At 49.2% G+C, this 18,159-nt stretch overlaps 1 protein-coding gene across 4 annotated transcripts; it reads right to left on the reverse strand.

Moving 5' to 3' along the window:
• Positions 1-18: 18 nt before the first annotated feature.
• On the reverse strand, positions 19-17,690 carry Plekha4 (pleckstrin homology domain containing A4). Of its 4 annotated transcripts, none has more exons than XM_047529976.1 (20): positions 17,267-17,690; positions 16,732-16,821; positions 15,607-15,714; positions 14,756-14,828; positions 14,543-14,643; positions 14,260-14,369; positions 13,441-13,656; positions 12,834-13,122; positions 12,085-12,171; positions 9,918-9,965; positions 9,716-9,796; positions 9,412-9,561; positions 8,062-8,160; positions 5,783-5,923; positions 3,753-3,822; positions 3,577-3,653; positions 2,225-2,386; positions 1,282-1,331; positions 836-948; positions 19-462 (listed from the first exon to the last, which is right to left on the reverse strand). In XM_047529976.1, exons 2-20 carry the CDS (start codon positions 16,813-16,815, stop codon positions 200-202), a joined length of 2,322 nt encoding a protein of 773 aa, XP_047385932.1. In that variant the 5' UTR covers positions 16,816-16,821; positions 17,267-17,690; the 3' UTR covers positions 19-199. The 4 variants fall into 4 exon arrangements, 3 of the variants coding, with proteins under 3 accessions (XP_047385932.1, XP_047385931.1, XP_047385933.1); XM_047529975.1 differs by having other exon boundaries at positions 3,723-3,822; XM_047529977.1 differs by lacking the exons at positions 16,732-16,821; positions 17,267-17,690 and adding an exon at positions 16,700-16,726 and having other exon boundaries at positions 3,723-3,822.
• Between the last annotated feature and the right edge of the window lie 469 nt (positions 17,691-18,159).

Genomic DNA, 18,159 nt, shown 5'->3' on the forward strand with positions numbered 1-18,159 from the left:
AGAAACTATTGACTTAAAGTTCAAAGTTTTAATGCAAATTTGGACATTTTTGGGGAAAATCAAAGGCTGACCGTAAAACCACGCCCCTCCCAGGTGGGGACCAGACCACGCCCCCAGGTTGCCAGCCAGGTCCCAGATCTCCTGGCGGTTCTTCCAGGCCACGCCCCCACACTCCGATTGGCTGCCACATCTGGGCAGGTCAGAAACTGGACTGGAGCAACGTGACCCTCAGTGGCCACGCCCCCTCCTCTTGGGTCAGGGCGGGAGGGGCGTTCCCGGAGTCCCACGTGGGCTCCCAGTGGGCGGGGCCTCCACCACGTCCACTACCATCGCGCGAGAATCCCGCGGAATCGGAATTAGCCACTGAAGAGCAGCTAGGGTGAGAGGTCACCTGGGGAGTGGAGTCCGAAGGGGGCGGCGGCGCAGGGGGGAGAGGATCTCCCCGGGAGTCCAAATTTCCACCTAGAGAGGCGGAGTGGGTGATGACCATGGCAAACTGCGACTCAGCCCTCCTCTCAGACCCAGGAGACCAAGCTCCAGCCTTCCTCACTCAGACCCAGGGGTCCCCACCCCAGGCCCCCGCCCTCAGACCAAGGAGTTTGACCCCCAGTCTATTTCAGGGACCAGCCCCCCAGCCTCCTCCCCCTCCTCCCGAATGCCCCCGATTTTGGTCCTCTCTTGCCTGCGATTTGGAACTTCCAATCCCTGCCCCGCTTTCTTTGCCACGACTAAGAATTCCCAGAGGCCCCCACACCTCTCCTCACAGAGCCTAGGAGTCCGTGCCTCAAACTCACCCTTCCGTAAAACCCAGGAGTCCAGATCCCCTATCCCTCACCTGTCATCATTCTGTGCCACTGCGACGCCTCAGTGGCCAGGGCTTGGGAGAGGCTAAGGACCCGCTCCCTGTGGCCTTCGGAAGTCGGCAAGTAAGGTGTGGTGCTCCTAGGACTAGAAGAAAGACAAGATGCGGGGGGAGGGTGTATAGGAAGCGGGGGCGCCTGCTCTTCTGGGTATTGTAGTCCCTAGCACCTGTCCCAAAAGGACTTTCTACACAGCCCCCGTGTATTAAGGGATTTTTAGTTCAAGAGACTTCTTGAAATTGCAGTTCTTATTGCGGAGCCAGGGCTTCCTGGTTTTGTTTCAGATGCCTCAGAAACTCGAGAGGCTCTAAAAGTTTTGCCACTTGCAATTCAGTACTCAGAAGACTTGTGACAGTGTGACTCACCTCCCCTTCTGCAAACTGATTTCCCTGTTCCCTTCACCCACCCTTTAGTTCCTTACCTACTCCAGGACCCTGAGCTTCTGAGCCATTTTGCAGCTCCTAGGACAGACTAGAAAGGAATTGTGGCATTAGAATTCCTGTCCTGGAAACCTCACTTCTCATTTGGAGGGTGAAGTAGAGGAAGGGCAGAGAAGTTATGAAATTGCCCAGTGGACCAGGTGTGGTGGTGCACGCCTATAATCCCAGTGGCTGTGGAGGCTGAGGCAGGAGGATCTCAAGTTCAAAGCAACTTAGCAAGACTCTGTCTCTAAATAATATATTTTAAAAAGGGCTGAGAATGTTGCTCAGTGGTTAAGTGCTCAATGGTACCCTGTACCAAAAAGAGAAAAGAAATTGCCCAATGGCACTAACAGTGATTAACTTTTCCTGAGCTCTGAACACCAGTAAACACCAGCCTGTGCCTACATACACAAACACATACACACACACACTCACATGACTTGCCTATTTCTCCATATAAGTCTAAGTTGAGACCACCCTGAGAAATGTAAGATACCCTGATCATCAAGTCGAGAATGTTCTTCCTATTGAAATAATGTGAATAACTAAGCATGGTGATGCACACCTGTAATCCCAGCAACTCAGGAGCATGAGACAGAAGTATTGAAAGTTTAAGGCCAACCTCAGCAACTTATGGAAGCTCTAAGCAACTGAGCAAGACCCTGTCTTGAAACAAAAAAAAATTAAAAAGGGCTGGGCAGGTGGTGCACAACTGTGATCCCAGCAGCTTGGGAGGCTGAGGCAGGAGGATCTCAAGTTCAAAGCCAGCCTTGGCAACTTAGTGAGGTCCTAAGCAACTCAGTGAGATCCTGTCTCTAAATAAAATAGAAAACAGCTGGGGACATGGCTCAGTGGTAAATTACCCCTAAGTTCAATCCTCAGTACTCAAAACAAAGACCATTTACCACCCCACCCTCCACCCCCTAACCCTATGCCACTCACCTTTTGTTCCATGTCTGCCTGGCGTCTGGCTGGGGACAGTGTTCTCCCCAGAGTGAGCAGCTGAGGGGAGGTGGGGCGTGGAAGAGGCCGTCCACACTCCTGGTTCCTGCGAATACGCTCCAATTGCTCCTGAGCACTCATCCGGGGCCGGGCGGTGGGGACCTGGGGAGAGAAGTACCCCATGCCCCAACCTTGGGCCTCCTCTTTCTTCTCCCTGACCTCGGGCCTGTGGTCTGGCCCTTGCCAGTAAGTTTGCCACAGCACTTCAGAGGGGTCTTTCTACACCCAGAGCTGACACTCTCCCCTTCTTGCAGGCCTCCTGTGGCACCCACCCTGAGAATAAAGGCCTTTGAGGCCCCATGTGGCCTGGTCCCCACCCACTTCTCTGGCCTCACTCCATCTCTTGCCCTGCGGAAGCCCGAATCCCCAGCAGGGGGCGTCCTGGACACATCAAGCTTCTTCCCCCTCTAGTGGGCAGGACTCTTGAGTTGCTTCTCTGAACTCTGAACTCTCTTCAGCCACAACCAAAGGAGGAAGGTAATTTACTGGCCACTGAATTGTCAAGATTATTTTGGGACAATCTCAGAGAGGATTTAATGATTCTTTCTTACCCTCTCTGTTTCTTTTGTCCTGAAAATCAGAGGGAATGGACTGGGCTCAGTGGTAGAGCACTTGCCAAACACTACACCCTGGGTTCCATCCCCAGAACAGCAAATAAACATTTGGTGATGGAATGAACTGATGAATGAATGAAGGACTTGGTGTTTTCAGCCCTTTAGAGAAATTAATCTCATTTTTTTAAAAATGTTTTTTAAAATTTTTTTAGATATTGATGGACCTTTATTTTATTCATTTATTTGTATGTGGTACTGAGAATCAAACCCAGTGCTTCAAACATGGTAGGCAAGCACTCTTACCACTGATCCACCATCCCCAGCCCCTCGTTTCGTTTTAATCCTCACATCGGTCTAGGTGGTAGAAATTGCTCTTTGCTCCACTTTACAGATGAAAAAATAGAGGCACAGAGAAGTCTAATCTGACACAAAGCCACACAGCTTAGAAGTGGTAGAGATAGGGCTGGGGAGATAGCTCAGTCGGTAGAGTGCTTGCCTTGCAAGCACAAGGCCCTCGGTTCGATCCCCAGCACCGCAAAAAAAAAGAAGTGGTAGAGATAAATTTGGTCCCAATACTCTTAATAAATCGTGTGCTCTCTGCTTTAATTGTGGCTTTAGAACTCTCCTCTCCCAGCTATTTCCCCAGGATTCGGGGGAAGGGGTCTGTGGTAGGCAGATCGGTAGGCAGATGGTAGGATTAGAAGACAGAGGTAAGGAGAGGGGTCACATATGGCCTACCTTGGTTCCCAGCTGTGGAGAAGTGGAGCGGCGACCCTCAGGACTGGAAGCCCTGGAGACCTTTGGAGATCCAAGACCTGGCAGGACAGAAGGGGTCTTGGTGAGGATAGAACAAAAAGAAACTCCCACTCCAAGAGGATGCTCACCTGAGCGAGGACTGGCAAGGTCTCTGTCACCTCCAGGGGGCCGCCCCCAATCAGCCTCAGGGGACCGAAGGGAGCTCAGTTCCAAGGACTCAGGCAGACTCTGGAGGGATCAGAAAAAGGGAATAATGATTATTGTCATCATTATTATTATGACACTCCTTTGTCAGGCACTTAGCAACGCAGACACAGTGTGAGGAAGGTAAGAATTGTAAACTCGGAGTCCAAGGTCCTGCTTTCATAATCCACCTCTGTGACTTTGAATAAGTTGCTTTACCTCTCTGGATCATATTTCACCTTTTGGTATGAGGATTGCATTTGTACATGTAAGACACTTATATATATCCACTTATATTTTATGCATACTAAAATTGAGGCTCAGAATGAGGTCAATGTCTGATATCTCAAAGACAGCAGAGCTGTGTTCTGAACCCAGGTCTTCTGGATACATGGTGTGAAAGTCAGTGCAAACCCAGGAATTCTATCCCAGCTATGACAATAATTGTCCTGGCTTCTGGGGGCTAAGTGTGTGTCAAGCAATTTTCAGTCACTGTTTCTCCACCTTTGGGGTAAAGATCAGTGGTGTTGGGGCTGGGGTTGTGGCTCAGTGGTAGAGCACTTGCCTGGCATGTGCGAGGCCATGGGTTCAAACCTCAGCACCACATTAAAAGATAAATTAATAAAATAAATGTATAAAAATATGAATTACTATAATAAAAAAAAAAAGATCAGTGGTGTCTAGTGAATGCTTTTAACAAATGCCTGTCCACATGCCTGTAATCCCAGGCACTTGGGAAGCTAAAATAGGAGGATTGCAAGTTCAAGGCCAGCCTCAGCAACTTAGTGAAACCCTGTCTTAAAATAAGAAATAAAAAGGGCTGGGGATGTGGCTCAGTGGCAAAGCATGCCTGGGTTCAATCCGCAGAGCCCTGATTTGTCCCACATGCCAGTGCCTATGGTGTAAATACTCCTACCCTGTTGATTTCAAACTACCAGAATGACATCATGGAATGTGGGCTGGGAAGGAATGCACATAGTCAGCTCTCAGGGCAGGTCAGGAGCTGACTGGAGGGATATCCCTGGACTGCAGAGTGCCATCCATAGCCTGCAAATAAAACCAGACTTGGTTGGACCATCAGACAGAGGAATCTGACTTTCAGGAACTGGCAATCATGAAATATTGTTTCAGATTGCCTGGAGTATGTGGTTTCTGTGCAGTGGCTCACCACCAGAATTTGCATGCCCTAGATGTGCCAGTGACCTGCTAGAGCAAAATGACTTGCTTAACTCCAACCCATCCTGTTTCTCATGGAAGACACTCCTCCCAGTCCCCCTTTGATATGGGTCGCTATAAATAAACCAAGTGGGGGCTCCTCCAGTTTGTTAGAGCAAGACCCTTTAGCGTGGCTCAATCCCTCATGCCCCTGATTCAAAAGATAATTGTCTCCTGTGGTTTTTTTCTATTAAATAAATTTCATAGTTATTAATTTACAGCCAGCGCATCCCTCTGACAGGAACCCTTTCCCTCACCCACACAGAGTATGCAGCAAGACTGGATCAAGATGGCAGGGTGGTAGGCCCTACACATCCACAGGTAATGCACATAGGCAGATTCAACCCACTGAGAATTGAAATTTGCCAAAAAAGAAAATTGCATCTGTACTAAACATGCACAGAAATTTTTCTTGTCATTATTGCTCTCAACAATACAGTATGCCAACTATAATATTTACATGTATTAGGTATGGTAAGTCACCTAGAGATGATTTTAAGTACACAAGAGGGTGCGTGTACATTATATGCAAACCACCACATCATTTTATATAGGAGACTGGAGCATTCAAAGATTCTGGTCTCCAAAAGGGGTCCTGGAACCAACCCTTGAAAATGCCCAAGGGCATCTATATAACACACAAGGAAAGAAGGGCTCTCAGAGGTGAAGGTACCTGCCTGAAGTTGGTTAAGTGACCAAGGGAGAGGGAAAGAAGTGGTTGGGGTAACAGGTTGGGCCAGGGTTATAGGACACAGGAAGCTGAGGGAGGAGGTAGAGGTGCAAGTCTCACCTCCCTCTCTGAGGACTCCTCGCCTTGGAGCGCAGGGGATGGGGAGTCAGGCTCAGTGTGGGGCGGTGGTTTCTGGGGGCCACCCAGACCAGCCAGGGTGTCTTCAACCATCCACAGCTGCTGCTGAGCTGATGCTCTATCCTGGGGAAAGGAGAGGATTAGTCACTCCAAAGCGGGAAAATGCAGGAGGGTTATAGCTGATAGGTCATGCAAGGGTATGAAGCAGCTTGGCCATGTTTATGGAGTCAGATTCCCTCCTCCCAATATGAATATCCAATTTAATAGAGAGGACTGTCTTTTCTGTACTTCTCTGCAGAGCTGTTTCTACCCGGAATAGATGACACATAAATACATGGGAGTCAGTTTCTGAACACCGATTGTAGTCCTTTGGTCCATTTGTCTAATCTTGTGGTAATGTAGAATGAACCATCTTATTAACTGTAGCTTTATCCTCAGATTTGACATAACAGTCGTGTTGGTCCTTGAACTTTGTTCTTAGAGATTGTCCTGGCTATTCCTGGCTTTCAACACTTTCAGGTACAATTCAGGGTCATCTTGTCAATCTGCACAGAAAAACCTTCCAAATACGTACCAGGATTGCAGATCCCCGCTGGGGAAAGAGACACCACATCTTTACAACAGTGTCTTTCCTACCCATGAACATGATAAATCTCTCCATTTCTATAGACCTTTGCTTTGCATCTCCAAAGTAGATGGCTTGCATATCTTTCACTAGATTTATTCTTAGGTATTCAATTTTTCATGTTATTTCAAACTCCTGTTTTTCAACATTTCTTTTCTAATTGTTTGGCATGAGTAAATAAAAAGACAATTGATTTTTGCACATTCACCTTTTATTCACCTTTTATTTAGTGATCTTGATGAGTCTACACAGACATACCATATCATCTGAAAATAATTTTTTTTTTTTTTTTTTTTTTTTTTTTTGGTGCTGGGGATCAAACCCAGGGCCTTCTGCTTATAGGCAAGCACTATACCGAGTGAGCTATCTCCCCAGCCCCTCATTTGGGGTTTTTTTTTTTTGCTTGGTTTTTGGTACCAGGGATTGAACTCAGGGGCACTTAACCACAAAATCACATCCCCAGCCCTTTTTTGTATTATTTAGAGACAGGGTCTCACTGAGTTGCTTGGGGCCTCACTAAATCGCTGAGGCTGGTTTTGAACTCATGATCTTCCTGTCTCAGCCTCCTGAGCCCCTGGGATTACAGGCATGCACGATGGAGCACCCTGCTGTATGTCTGGTTTTGATACTGGGGATCCAACCCAGGGCACTTTACCACTGAGCCCTTTTTTAAATTGCTTAGGGTCTCACTAAGTTGCCCAGGCTGGTCTTGCACTTGGAATCCCCCTGCTTCAGCCTCTCCAGTCACTGGGATTACAGGCTGGGCCACCCAGGTTGACATAGATGTCTTATATTAGATTAGGGAAGTTCCCCTTTGTTCCTATTTTACTGAGAGCTTCTATCATGAGTAGGGGTGAAACTCTGATAAATGTTTTCCAGATTTTATGAAGATGATTCATGTGGTTTTTCTCCTTTGCTTTGTCCAATGTGGCAAAATATATGGAGTGATTTTCAAAGGTTCAACTACTCTTCTATTCCTGTAATAAATCCAGTTTGGATGTCATGTATTGTTCTTTTATATATTGCTGGTGCTGAGCCAGATTAAACTTCAGTGGGCAGGAGACTAGAGTGAAGGTGTGGGTTTTAGGATGAGTGGGAGGGGCTTGGCGTGAAAAGTGTGGAGCAAACCTGTGAGACCGCATTTAACACACTAAGTCGACATTTTTAACTAAACATGTATGAATTTTAACTAAACATGTATGAATCACAGCTGAGTGCATAGACAGAGAATGAAGAAGCGAGCCTGAGGCTAAGCACTGGGGTTTATATTTTTGGGAGCAGGGTTTAAATTAAGGGATTGGGTTTAGAACTGGAAACTCCAGAGGATAAATTTAACAGCGACATTCAAGAAGCAGGGTGCCAGAGACGAACTTGCCAGATGGAGACAGGGCTGAAGGGTGGAGTTTTGGCAGAGGGGGCGGGGCTTCCACATAAGCGGGAGATTTAGAACCAGAGAGGAAACTGGATCTGAAAGTGGAAAGAGGTCTTATCTACAATAGAGGTTAGACTGAAGGGTGGGCGCGGGGCTTGACTCTGAGGGTGGAGTGCGGGGGGGGGGGTGTACTTAAATTATGAAAGGGTTTCCAGGCAGATCTTGGAGGAGAGGGTGGAGCTTGGGCGGTAGGAGGGGATGTACCTGGGGGGAACCGAGGTGCAGCAGGTACTCGAGGGTCTCTCGTAAGGTGCCCAGTTCCTGCTCCAGGCCACTGTATGTGTCCCAAACCCGCTCTCGCTCCTCAGGTTCCAGAAAGGGAGAGACACAAGATTAGCATCCCCACCCACCATATCTTTCCCCATTTTTTCCCAGTTGAAGAGGAGGAACAGAGGCCTGGACCCTGGGCCTCTGGGATCATATGGACCACAATCCCGATGGGCCTCTTCCCTTGGACTACCAGGAACCCCAGAGTCATATGGAACCTACAATTTCAATGAGCCTTTAGTGTAGACAAATAATAGGGTTCTCTGGATCCCCAAGTTGCCAATGCATTCCCTAAGCATGGTGTAATCTACAGATCTAATGAATTCCTGGGACAGTCAAGACCACAACACCTGTGCTCACTGGGCAGCAGAAACCTCCTAGCCAATAATAACAATACTGATCATAATAATAGTAATTATTATTATTATTACATTTATTGAGTACTTATTGTGTGTTCAGTATGCACCCCTTTAATTCCTGTGAGGCAGGTACTATTCTTGCCACCATTTTACAGACATTTAAATAATTTAAATATTTTTAAATGTGTCTCTATTGTTTACACATAATAATAATTACAGCTAACATTTAAAAATGGTTTGTCAAGTACCAGGTACTTTACTAAGTGTTAAATATGCATTCATTTACATAAGTAAATGTAATTTTTCACAATGACTCTATGAAGTAAGTACTTTAATCTTTTCCCTTCAGTACAGGGGATGGAACCCAGGGCCTCACACAGGCTAAGCAAGGCTCTCCTACTGAGCTACATCTCCAGCCCAGAAAATCCTATTTTTATCATCTACGGTTTACACAGGATGTAACTACAGCCCAGAAGGTTTAAAAAACTTTTCTATGGTCACATAGCCACTGTGGGAGGCAGTTCATCTAAAGCCAGGAAACCATATCAAAATCAGCCTATTATGGATGAGACTCCAGGTTCAATTCCCAATATTAAAAAAAAAAAAAAAATCACCCTCTTAGGTTACTAAATGAAGCTCCACTATTACTGGCTGCTTGCCCTTTGCCCTCTACAATGATCAGAATTACTAGTTTAAAATTGGGGATGAGGGGCTGGGGAGATAGCTCAGTTGGTAGAGTGCTTGCCTTGTAAGCACTAAGGCCCTGGTTCGATCCCCAGCACCAAAAAAAATAAAAAATAAAAAAAATAAAATTGGGGATGAATGGAATTCTCAAGAACTCTGTGCCTATGAGCCCTCACAGTCCCCTGGTAACCGACTGTACAGTCCTGGGTCTCCTGGAAGGGAGTACCCTTTTCCCCATGCTCACCTGAGTCAGGTGACAAAGGGAAGCCCTCACACTGACCAGCCGGTCCTGCAGCAGGCGCTGGCGACCCCAAGCCCTCCCAGGACCTGCAGCGTCCCTGCCTGCCTGACCCAACTGCTGCCGGGTCAACTCCAAGGCGGCCTCTAGCTGCTCCTGTCAAGAGGGGAAAGTGGTCAGACTTTGGAAGCCACACCCAGCCCCAGAGAGGCAGCCCCCCAAATCCTGGCCATCCAACAGCATCCTGGCTCCCAGTCAGAAACGGGTAGAGGCAGTTGGAGAGGCCAGAGGCCCCTGCCCTGCCTGGCACCTTTTCCTCCTGCCTCTGGTCTATGTCCTCCTGCAGCCTCCTCAGGAGCCGGTCCTGCCCGCACAACTTGGTCAAAAGAGTCTGGAAAAAGGAGAGAAGAAACTATTTATGGGACCCATCTGGCTCCTCCCCTCCCCCCACATCTTGAACATTCTCTTTATAACTCAGGGAACTCAGCAGAGGTTGGATCAGGAGAACTTACATCTGTCTCCAGGCTTTGGTGGAAGTTTGAGTCCAGGGGGGGACCTGGCTAAGAAGAAGAAAAGTCAAGGGTCAAAGGGGACAGGCAGGTCCTTAATGTAACTTGATGCTATGCCAAAGTGTGTCTCCACCTACAAACACCCCTCTCCTTATTAGCTGGCTGCTAAGCTTTAGCAAATCTCATAACAGGGGCTTAAAGGCTGTTTTTGCTAAAAGCACTGACTCTTCATTTGGGCCTAAAGACCAATGGGTAACCAAAAACAGGATAAAAGTTTGGCATCTTTGCTTCCATGTTGCATCTGCCTGCTTTCACTACCTCAAACTTGAACTCTGCATCTGGCCAAGGTAAGAGTAACGAGGATATTTCCAAGATTTCCAGAGACATCATAATCAACAGATTGTCAACTGCCAGCTCTTACAACATCCTGTTCCAGACCACCAAAATTGTGCCTCAAAGTCTCTAAGCACTGCCCCAAACCTGAAAGAGGGCCCATTATCAACCTAATTAATTCCAGTTTGCCTTTCTGATTTGTTCTTTCTCTGCATCACCACCACCACCAATTCCAGGAACTGCAGGTCTAGTGGATAAAGATTTTGTGACAAGAGACAAACTAACCCCCCAACACTTTCTTATCACTGTCAAGGCTCCCTACAAGCTATTCTGATGCTGAGATAATGTTCAACCAGACCACTGGCCAACAGAGACTTTCAGCTAAACAAGCCCCAATGCTTGCTTTTGTTCCTTTCCTATGTAACCCCAAGACTACTGGTGACACCTTGAAGACAGGTAGGTAGGTACTCTTGGTTTGGTTTGTATTTTTTTTTTTTTAAGTTGTAGATGGACACAATTTTTATGTGGTGCTGAGGCCCAAACCCAGTACCTCACATGCTAGGCAAGGAGTCTACCACTGAGCCCCAGCTCCAGCCTGCTCTGTTTGTCCTGGTGTAGTCACCAGAACAACTCCTGCTTTTTCCTCTCTGATTTGCCTTTTGGGACAGGTGACTGAACCTTGTTTCACCTGTTCTATTGGGAAGGGCAGGTTCAGGCCTTTGGCCTTAGTTCAGTAACAATCTCAGCAGACCAACTGCCAGATTTGTGACTTCAGGAAGATCCAATGAGCTCTATTATTCAATAGCCATGGCAAATATTATAATTAATGAAGGAACTTTATTTGGGGTGTCTTTACATTTTTTATTTTTTGTCTTTTTTTTTTCTTCTTGGTACCAGGGACTGAACCTGGGGCGCTGAACCACTGAGCCACATGCCACCCACTTTTCATATTTTATGTAGAGACAGGGTCTCACTGAGTTGTAGGCAAGATGGGGGATATGCACCAGTCCTAACCCTGGGTACCTGAGAATGTGACCTTGTTTGTGAATAGAGTGTTTGCAGGTATAAATGTTGAATAAAAATTATCGGAGGTCATTGTTTTGGACAAAGCTTCTCCACTGGGCCCTGAGGGATAAGGCTAAGATCAAAATGGAGTCTCTTACATTAAAACTCCAAGTCATGGGTTTGATCCAATGGCACACACCAGTAATCCCAGAAACTCTGGAGGCTTAGGCAGGAAGATCACCAGTTCAAGGCCAGCCTCAGCAACTTAGCAAGATCTTGTCTTGAAATAAAAAAAAAAAAATTTAAAGGACTGGGGATGTGGCTCAGTGGTAAAGCGCTCCTGGGTTCAATCCCTGGTACCAATGAATAAGTAAATAAGTAAAGCCACAAAGATCATTAAACTGCTGTAATTTTTAAATTATAAATTATAATGATGTCTGGTATCCTTATACAAGAAGATAGACACAGACAAGGACTAAAGATGTGGCTTGGGGGTATAGAACTTGCCTAGCCTGTGGAGGCCCTGGGTTCAGAACTGCAAAAAGAAACAGACTATCACACAGGAAGATGGCCATGTGATGGAGGCACTGACTGGGGTGATGTAATCCAAGAACAGCAGGGATTTGGCCAAAGCTAGGAGAGAGGCAAAAGGAAGCAGGGCCCTGCACAGGCTAGACACCTTGACTTCTCAGGCCCCTACTTCCAAAACAGTAAGGAAACAAATTCAGTTGTTTTACTACACAGCTCGTTACAGTATCAGGAGATGAAATCCCTCAGGGCAAAGAAAGTAGGGACCGGGCTCTAGTAAATTCAGGTGCTCCAGGATACCTACCAGTAAAACCATAGAGGCCCGGGTCCCAGGGTGTCTTGGGGGGAGCTGGAGATAAGTGGAGGAGCCAGAAGGGGCCTGAGAGGAATACTGAAATAGAGATGTTTAGAAATTGGTATATCTGCCAGGCTTGATGACTCTCTTGTCAGCCCAGTGATTTTGCAGGTTGAGGCGGGAGGATTGAAAATTCCAGGTCAGCCTGGGCAATTTATCAAGATCCTGTTTCAAAATAAAAAACAAAAGGGGCTGGAAGGGCTGGAGGTGTAGCTCTGTGGTAGAGCAACCCTGGATTCAATCACCAATACTGAAAGAAAAAATAAGTAGCATATTTTAACAACAAATAATCAAATGGGTATGTCCAGAATTCCCACTAAGCTATATCCCCAGTCCTTTTTATTTTTAATTTTGAGACAGCAGCTCTCTAAGCTGTTCAGGTCCTCGATAAACTGGGGAGGCTGGCCTCAAACTTGAGATTCTCCTGCCTCAGCCTTCCAAATCACTGGGACTACAGGTGTGGCGGAGTATTCTGGACTACAACCCCCATGATACTCAAGGAGCAAAGGCCCAAGACCAGGAGGAAAGACCATCCTGAGGTCCGATGGGAAATGGAGTCCACATTTCCCTCGCACAGCTCGTCCTGCTGACTATTATGGAACACAATTCTCACTATACCCAGGGGAAATAGCCTGGGGTCCCGCCCGGGGGAGTTAGCTGTGAAGCCTGAAGGGAGTTGTAGTTCCCAGACCCCTCACCTCTCCTCTCCGTGGTCTGGGCTCCTGACTCCAGTGCTGGGGACTTCTGGGGGGCTTTCCTCCGCCAGCCTCGGAGGAGGGTCCTCGGCGGGGAGTTGGGGGCCGGGAACGGGTCTGTCGCTGGGGGCCCCAATCCAGAGGAGGCCTGACATCGATGCGACTCAAAGGGGTGTGAGGTCGGGCAGGGAGCGCTGCCTCTCCTGAGGAGGGAGGGGGCCGCCGCGCAGGAGCAGAACGGGGACGCGGAAGGCTCAGAGGGGAGGGCGGGCGAGAGAGGGGTGCGAACAGGCTGTCGGAAGAAGAGAATTCGGGAACAGAGTCAACTAGACCCACGTTCCCTCCCCTGTCCGCCCCACTCTTCATGTCAGCCTCAAGGCGTCGCCCTCGCTGTATCTCACTGTCCCTCTGGAGTCAAATCCTCCTCTATTGGGCAGATTCTGAACAATTTCTCCTTGGTGACTTCTCCTTGGAACATCTCCCGGACAGGCTGTGACCCACAGGAACCCCAGCAATGCACCGCCACTCCTGTAGTGATAAGCCACGCCCCTAACCGGCCCCGCCCCCACCCTTCTTTAGGCCACACCCCCACGATAACAGTCCTACTCACTCTGGGCTCCTAGTCCTCCGAATCCGGGGTCCAGACTGGAAGTCGGTTGTGGGGCTGGGAGTGAGCAGCCCAGGTCGGCCATGACCTCTAGAGAACCGACCCATCTCTGGTGACTCTGAGATGCGCCCCTCTTCCCTTCTGCTCACCTCGGGGGGACCCCCGGGGCCTCCAGGGCCCTCCCCACGCTGGGGACTTGCGGGTGTCCTGGGTCGTCCACTGGGAAGTGGGCACAGAAAGAAACATCACTCCTCTGAACCTCATCACAATTCTCTTTTCACAGCAACCCACCCCAAAACGGGAGTCGTGCACTATAAACCATTGCCCCCATTTTGCAGGAAACTGAGGCCCCTAAAGTATTAAGTGACTTGTACCGGGCCGCCGGGTCCATTCAGGTGACAAGGCTAGGGAGTCACGTAACCAGCCTACGCGTTGGGACAAGCTGGGTCAGAGCCTAAGAGACAATCTGACATTTAAAAAATATATCTGGTCTTGTCTTTTAGCTGACATTGTTTAGATAGTAACCTCAGAAGATGGAGATCATCAGAGCGAGGCGTCGATAGTTCATGGGACGGAGCTGAGAATGTCTGCTAGATCCCCTAATTGGAGGGTCAACTCTCGGGGCAGAGCGGGGCAAGACTGGGGCGGGGATTAAGAGAAAAAGCCGTTTGCAGATTGGAAGAACCCTAAATTCCCTGGAGGAGGGGCCTGAAAGGTGGAGCCTTAGCTAGAAGGCTTGTGATCGGACATTGATGGGAGTAGGACCTCCAATGGAGGAGTTTGGGATGATTAGACAGGGGTGTAGGCTGGACCTCCACTCACCAATCGTCTCCCTCAGCGCGGGAGGCCCTACCCAAGGCCCGCAGCCAGCCCCGCAGGTCTTCTAATGTGTCAGCCGCCAGAACGTAGGTCCTCATGCCGGGATGTTCTGCCTGTGGGAAGAGAAGGCTTGGGACCCAGACCCTGGGGCTCTCAAAAAAGGAGGATGCTATGGACCCTGTTCAGGACCTTTTATCTCCAGTAAGGAAGGATATTCCAGTGTACATCCACCCCGCTGCCTCCTGTAAATCATCAACTCGTAATCATGAAGGATGGACGAACTCACCGTGAAGGTGAAGCGCCGCCCTCGGGGTGCTCCTGGCCCATCTGGCCTAATACTGTAGCTGGGGAGCAGGACACTGCCCAGGACACTCTCCTCACGGCTGTCTGCAAAGAGAAGGCTGGAGTCAAGGATCACGTGGATCAGGAGGCCAAAATGCTAGAGGGAAGGGCGTGTAGGGAAAGGGCCTTCCCACTCCATGCAAGCTGGGGCACTGACCCTTGTAATAGAAGAGGCAATGACCAGAGAGGACGAACCAGCGGCGTTTCCAGAGCCGTAGTCCGGAGCTGTCCTGCAGGGAGAGAAGGGAGAAAGAGTGGGAGTAGAGGGAAAGAAGAAGGTCGGTGGAGACTGACCACAGAGACAGAGACCCAGAGACAGAGAACTGAGAGGGGGACAGAAACCAAAGAGAGGGGAGGGACAGAGATGCAGGTTTGATGTAATAGGTTCAAATGGAGAACTGGAGGCCACCAAGCTGTGCTTAACCTAGATTTTGCACACAGCTGGACCTGCGTTTGACTCTAAGCTCCACCACTTTCAAATTATGCCTTTGCACCAATCTTTTCCCCTAGGACTCTCATGCTTTCTCATCTGTCAGTTGGGAATTGAGAAGTTTTAGGAAGGTTTGGATGAGACAGTGTACCCCACAAGGGCAGAGGCTTTATATTCAGAGACTTAGTCCAATTATTTTGGAGCCTGAGACAGAGGCCAGGTACACGGTGCTATGTCTTCTCATGGCCTCTGCCTGAACCACTCCATCAGCTCCAACCTCGGGCCCTTTTCCCCATCAACCTGTTCCCACAGACTCCAGCATGATCTTTTAAAATTATGAACCAGATCACGTGAGCTCCCTTTTCAAAATAAGTTTACCATCACACTTAGAATAAAGCTCATATTGCTTACCCTACTTTATTGGTTTGCAGGGAGTTTCAAACCTGAGCACCAGGAAGGAATGAATGTTCAAACAAGAGTCCTGGATCCCATCCCCAGAGTTCCTGATTCAATAGAGCTAGGGTGAAACCTGATCATTTGCATTTGTAGCCAGCAGCACAGCCTTTCTCTGACGCTACCTGCTTATGAAGCCAGCCCCGGATGTGCACAGGCAGGTTGGGATCCCTTCGGAGTGCATTGCTCCTCTTCCCAAAGGCATGGACCTTGTTCACTGCCTGAGTAGGCTTCTAAGGACAGAAGAGGGACATAGTGAATGGGTCTCAGGATGGGCTCCAGAGACTGTGGAGTGGGCAACTCTAGGCCCTCACTCCACTGCCCTTAGAAATCAGCTCAAAGAGGGGTGAGCTTGGAGGTCGGAATTGGAGGGTATTCATAGTGCAGAGTTGAGAGTCTTTTGATGGGTGGAAGAGGTGTTCAGAGGCAAGGAAGAGGAAAGAGGCTGTGGGACAGGAATTTGGGAATCAAGGGCCCACTGTCAAGAGAGCATACCCTTGGCCACCATAGTCAGGGATGTGAACCTTTGGGATCTGAACTGGGACTATTAGCTGTGAAGGCCCCATAAGCAGGAGGAATTGCCATTGGTGAAGTGAAGGATGGAAGGATGCTGTGATGCCAGAGAATGACATCCCTCAGCAAGACGTCCAAGGTAAGGAGGAGGCTCCAAATCCTCCCATTCCACTGATACACATCACACAGGCAGATTGCTGCAGGAAACCCTCCCTTGGAAGTGGTGCTGACCAAGGCTAGGATCAAATATCTGGGCTCTGAATATGGGAAAATGGAAATAGCAGGAAGACAAGGAAATGGGGTCTTCACTAGACTTTTGGCTGGCATTATTGGAATGAGAGCATCTTGGATGTGCTCTTGGGATCTTATTGGCTGAGAAGTGTCTTTCCTTACTGGGTTTCATCAGGGGGTAAATTGGGTGGGAATTTACAGTCCTCATCAAGAGTAGCTATTATACCTCAGTTCCTAGCAGAGACTTAGCTGGGCAGTGAAGTTGTTCTCTGGCTTAGAATTAGGAAAAATAGGAGGGGTGGGAACAAGAGTTGGGAATGTCTCCAAATTCCCAGCTGCAGCTGGTGGGCAATGTAGGACCTTTCCAGGTCTCACATACCCATGGCTAAGGAGCCTTGTCCTTAACCACTGGAATCCCCAGAGGAGTACAGAACCCAGGACTAGGAAATGGGGACGGGCAGCCCAGATCCCCACCTTCTTCCCCATCCCAACCGGGAAGCTCAGACCTTGGTGCTGAAGCTGCTGAGTGAAGAGATGGTGGAGGCACTGCTGGCCAGACTGAGGCTGCTCCGAGGCCGGCCCTCTTCCATCAAGGACTTGGGGACAGAGAGAAAGGGACTGTGTCTCTGTAGCTGACCCCGCCAGGGACAGAGATAGGGTCAGGGGCTTGGAGGTCAGAGGAGGCTGAGGAGAAAGAGTCTGTTGTTTTCAGATTGGGGGGCTGGGGGAGGCCATGGCCCTGGATTGCATACCAAGAGCAATGCCAAGAGAGGTGGGCGGCACTGGCAGCTGCGAGGAGGGGGCAGCTGTCTGCAGCCCAGTCAGAGAATAGGGGCTCCTTTATTCCTGCCCACTGAGCTCTGGCCAGGAATGTGACCCTCTCTGTGCTTAGGGACCCCATTCCCTGCCTCTTCCTGCTGCTCCAGGCTACCTGTCTCCTCCACCCACCCCTAAAGCATCCCGGTCAACTCCCCAAGCCCAGCCCTGCAGTACCAGGAATGTGCACCCGGCAGCCCCTCCCAGCCCAGGCAGGGAACTTACCCAGCTTTGGGGTCCCAGTGATGGGGAGAGGACAGTGCAGGCAGGGGCACGGGATCACCGTCTCCCACCTCTTCTTTCTCTCCTCACTTGATCACTCCCACCTTTTGTCTCTTTGTCTTCTGTCTTGTTCTCTCTCAATCAATACCTCCCTTTTTCTCTCTCCTCTCACACCCGCTATGTCTTTTAGACTGTCTCTCCCCACAGTCTTACCTTCTGTCTCTCCAGTTTCCGTCTCTTCCAGTTTCTCCCACAATCTTTCTGTTTCTGTCCAAATCTGTTTCCTCCTAAATCTTTATCTCATTCTCATTCTCTCTCTCTCTCTGTCTATCTATCTCTGTCTCCCTCTGTCTTCCTTGAACTCAGTCTCTTCTTCTCTTTCTCTCTGGCCCTCCACGTCTGCTGTTTCCTCCCTTTCTCTATCGGGTTCTCCTCTTTCCTTTCTCTCTTCCTCCCTCTCCCAGTTTCTCTTTCCTCTCTGCTGGTCTTTCCCTCCCTCTGCCAGCCGCCCACGCTGCTGTCTCCCCTCCCAATCCTGGCTGTCCCCGCCCCTTCTGGCCTCCCCACCATAGCCTGACCCCTGGCTCAGCTGCCCCCACATCTAAGGGGAGGGACTGTTTCCCCTGGACTCCTGGGTCCTCTAAGGGCTGTTTGGAACTAAGAACTGAAATCTAGGGATCTTCTGGATTTGTTGTGGTCAGGGACCTTGGCCACTGGCACCCTCAGGGGAGGGGACTTGGGTCTTACAAAGGGAGGGGGCTCAGATTCCTGAAACCCTGGAAGGATTGCGGTAGGGATCCAGACTCCCAGGTGCCTGAGAGGGTGTGTGTTAGGAGTCAGGACTCCTGAGTTCTGTTGAGCCAGAGGCCTTGAAGTGCAGTTTGATTGGCTGGGGC

This window comes from Sciurus carolinensis, chromosome 16, assembly GCF_902686445.1.
Source record: "Sciurus carolinensis chromosome 16, mSciCar1.2, whole genome shotgun sequence".
NCBI lineage: Eukaryota > Metazoa > Chordata > Mammalia > Rodentia > Sciuridae > Sciurus > Sciurus carolinensis.

Bases quoted from the DNA above. Each gene is read 5' to 3' on its own strand.
- Plekha4 (XM_047529975.1), bottom strand. From the start codon at position 16,815: ATGGAAGAGGGCCGGCCTCGGAGCAGCCTCAGTCTGGCCAGCAGTGCC. The intron at 13,657-14,259 runs GTGAGTGGAGGT...CCCACTTCCCAG, and splicing joins CGCGCTGAGGGAGACGATTG to TGGACGACCCAGGACACCCG. The intron at 2,387-3,576 runs GTAGGCCATATG...TTCTCTCCCCAG, and splicing joins CTCCACAGCTGGGAACCAAG to GTCCCCACCGCCCGGCCCCG.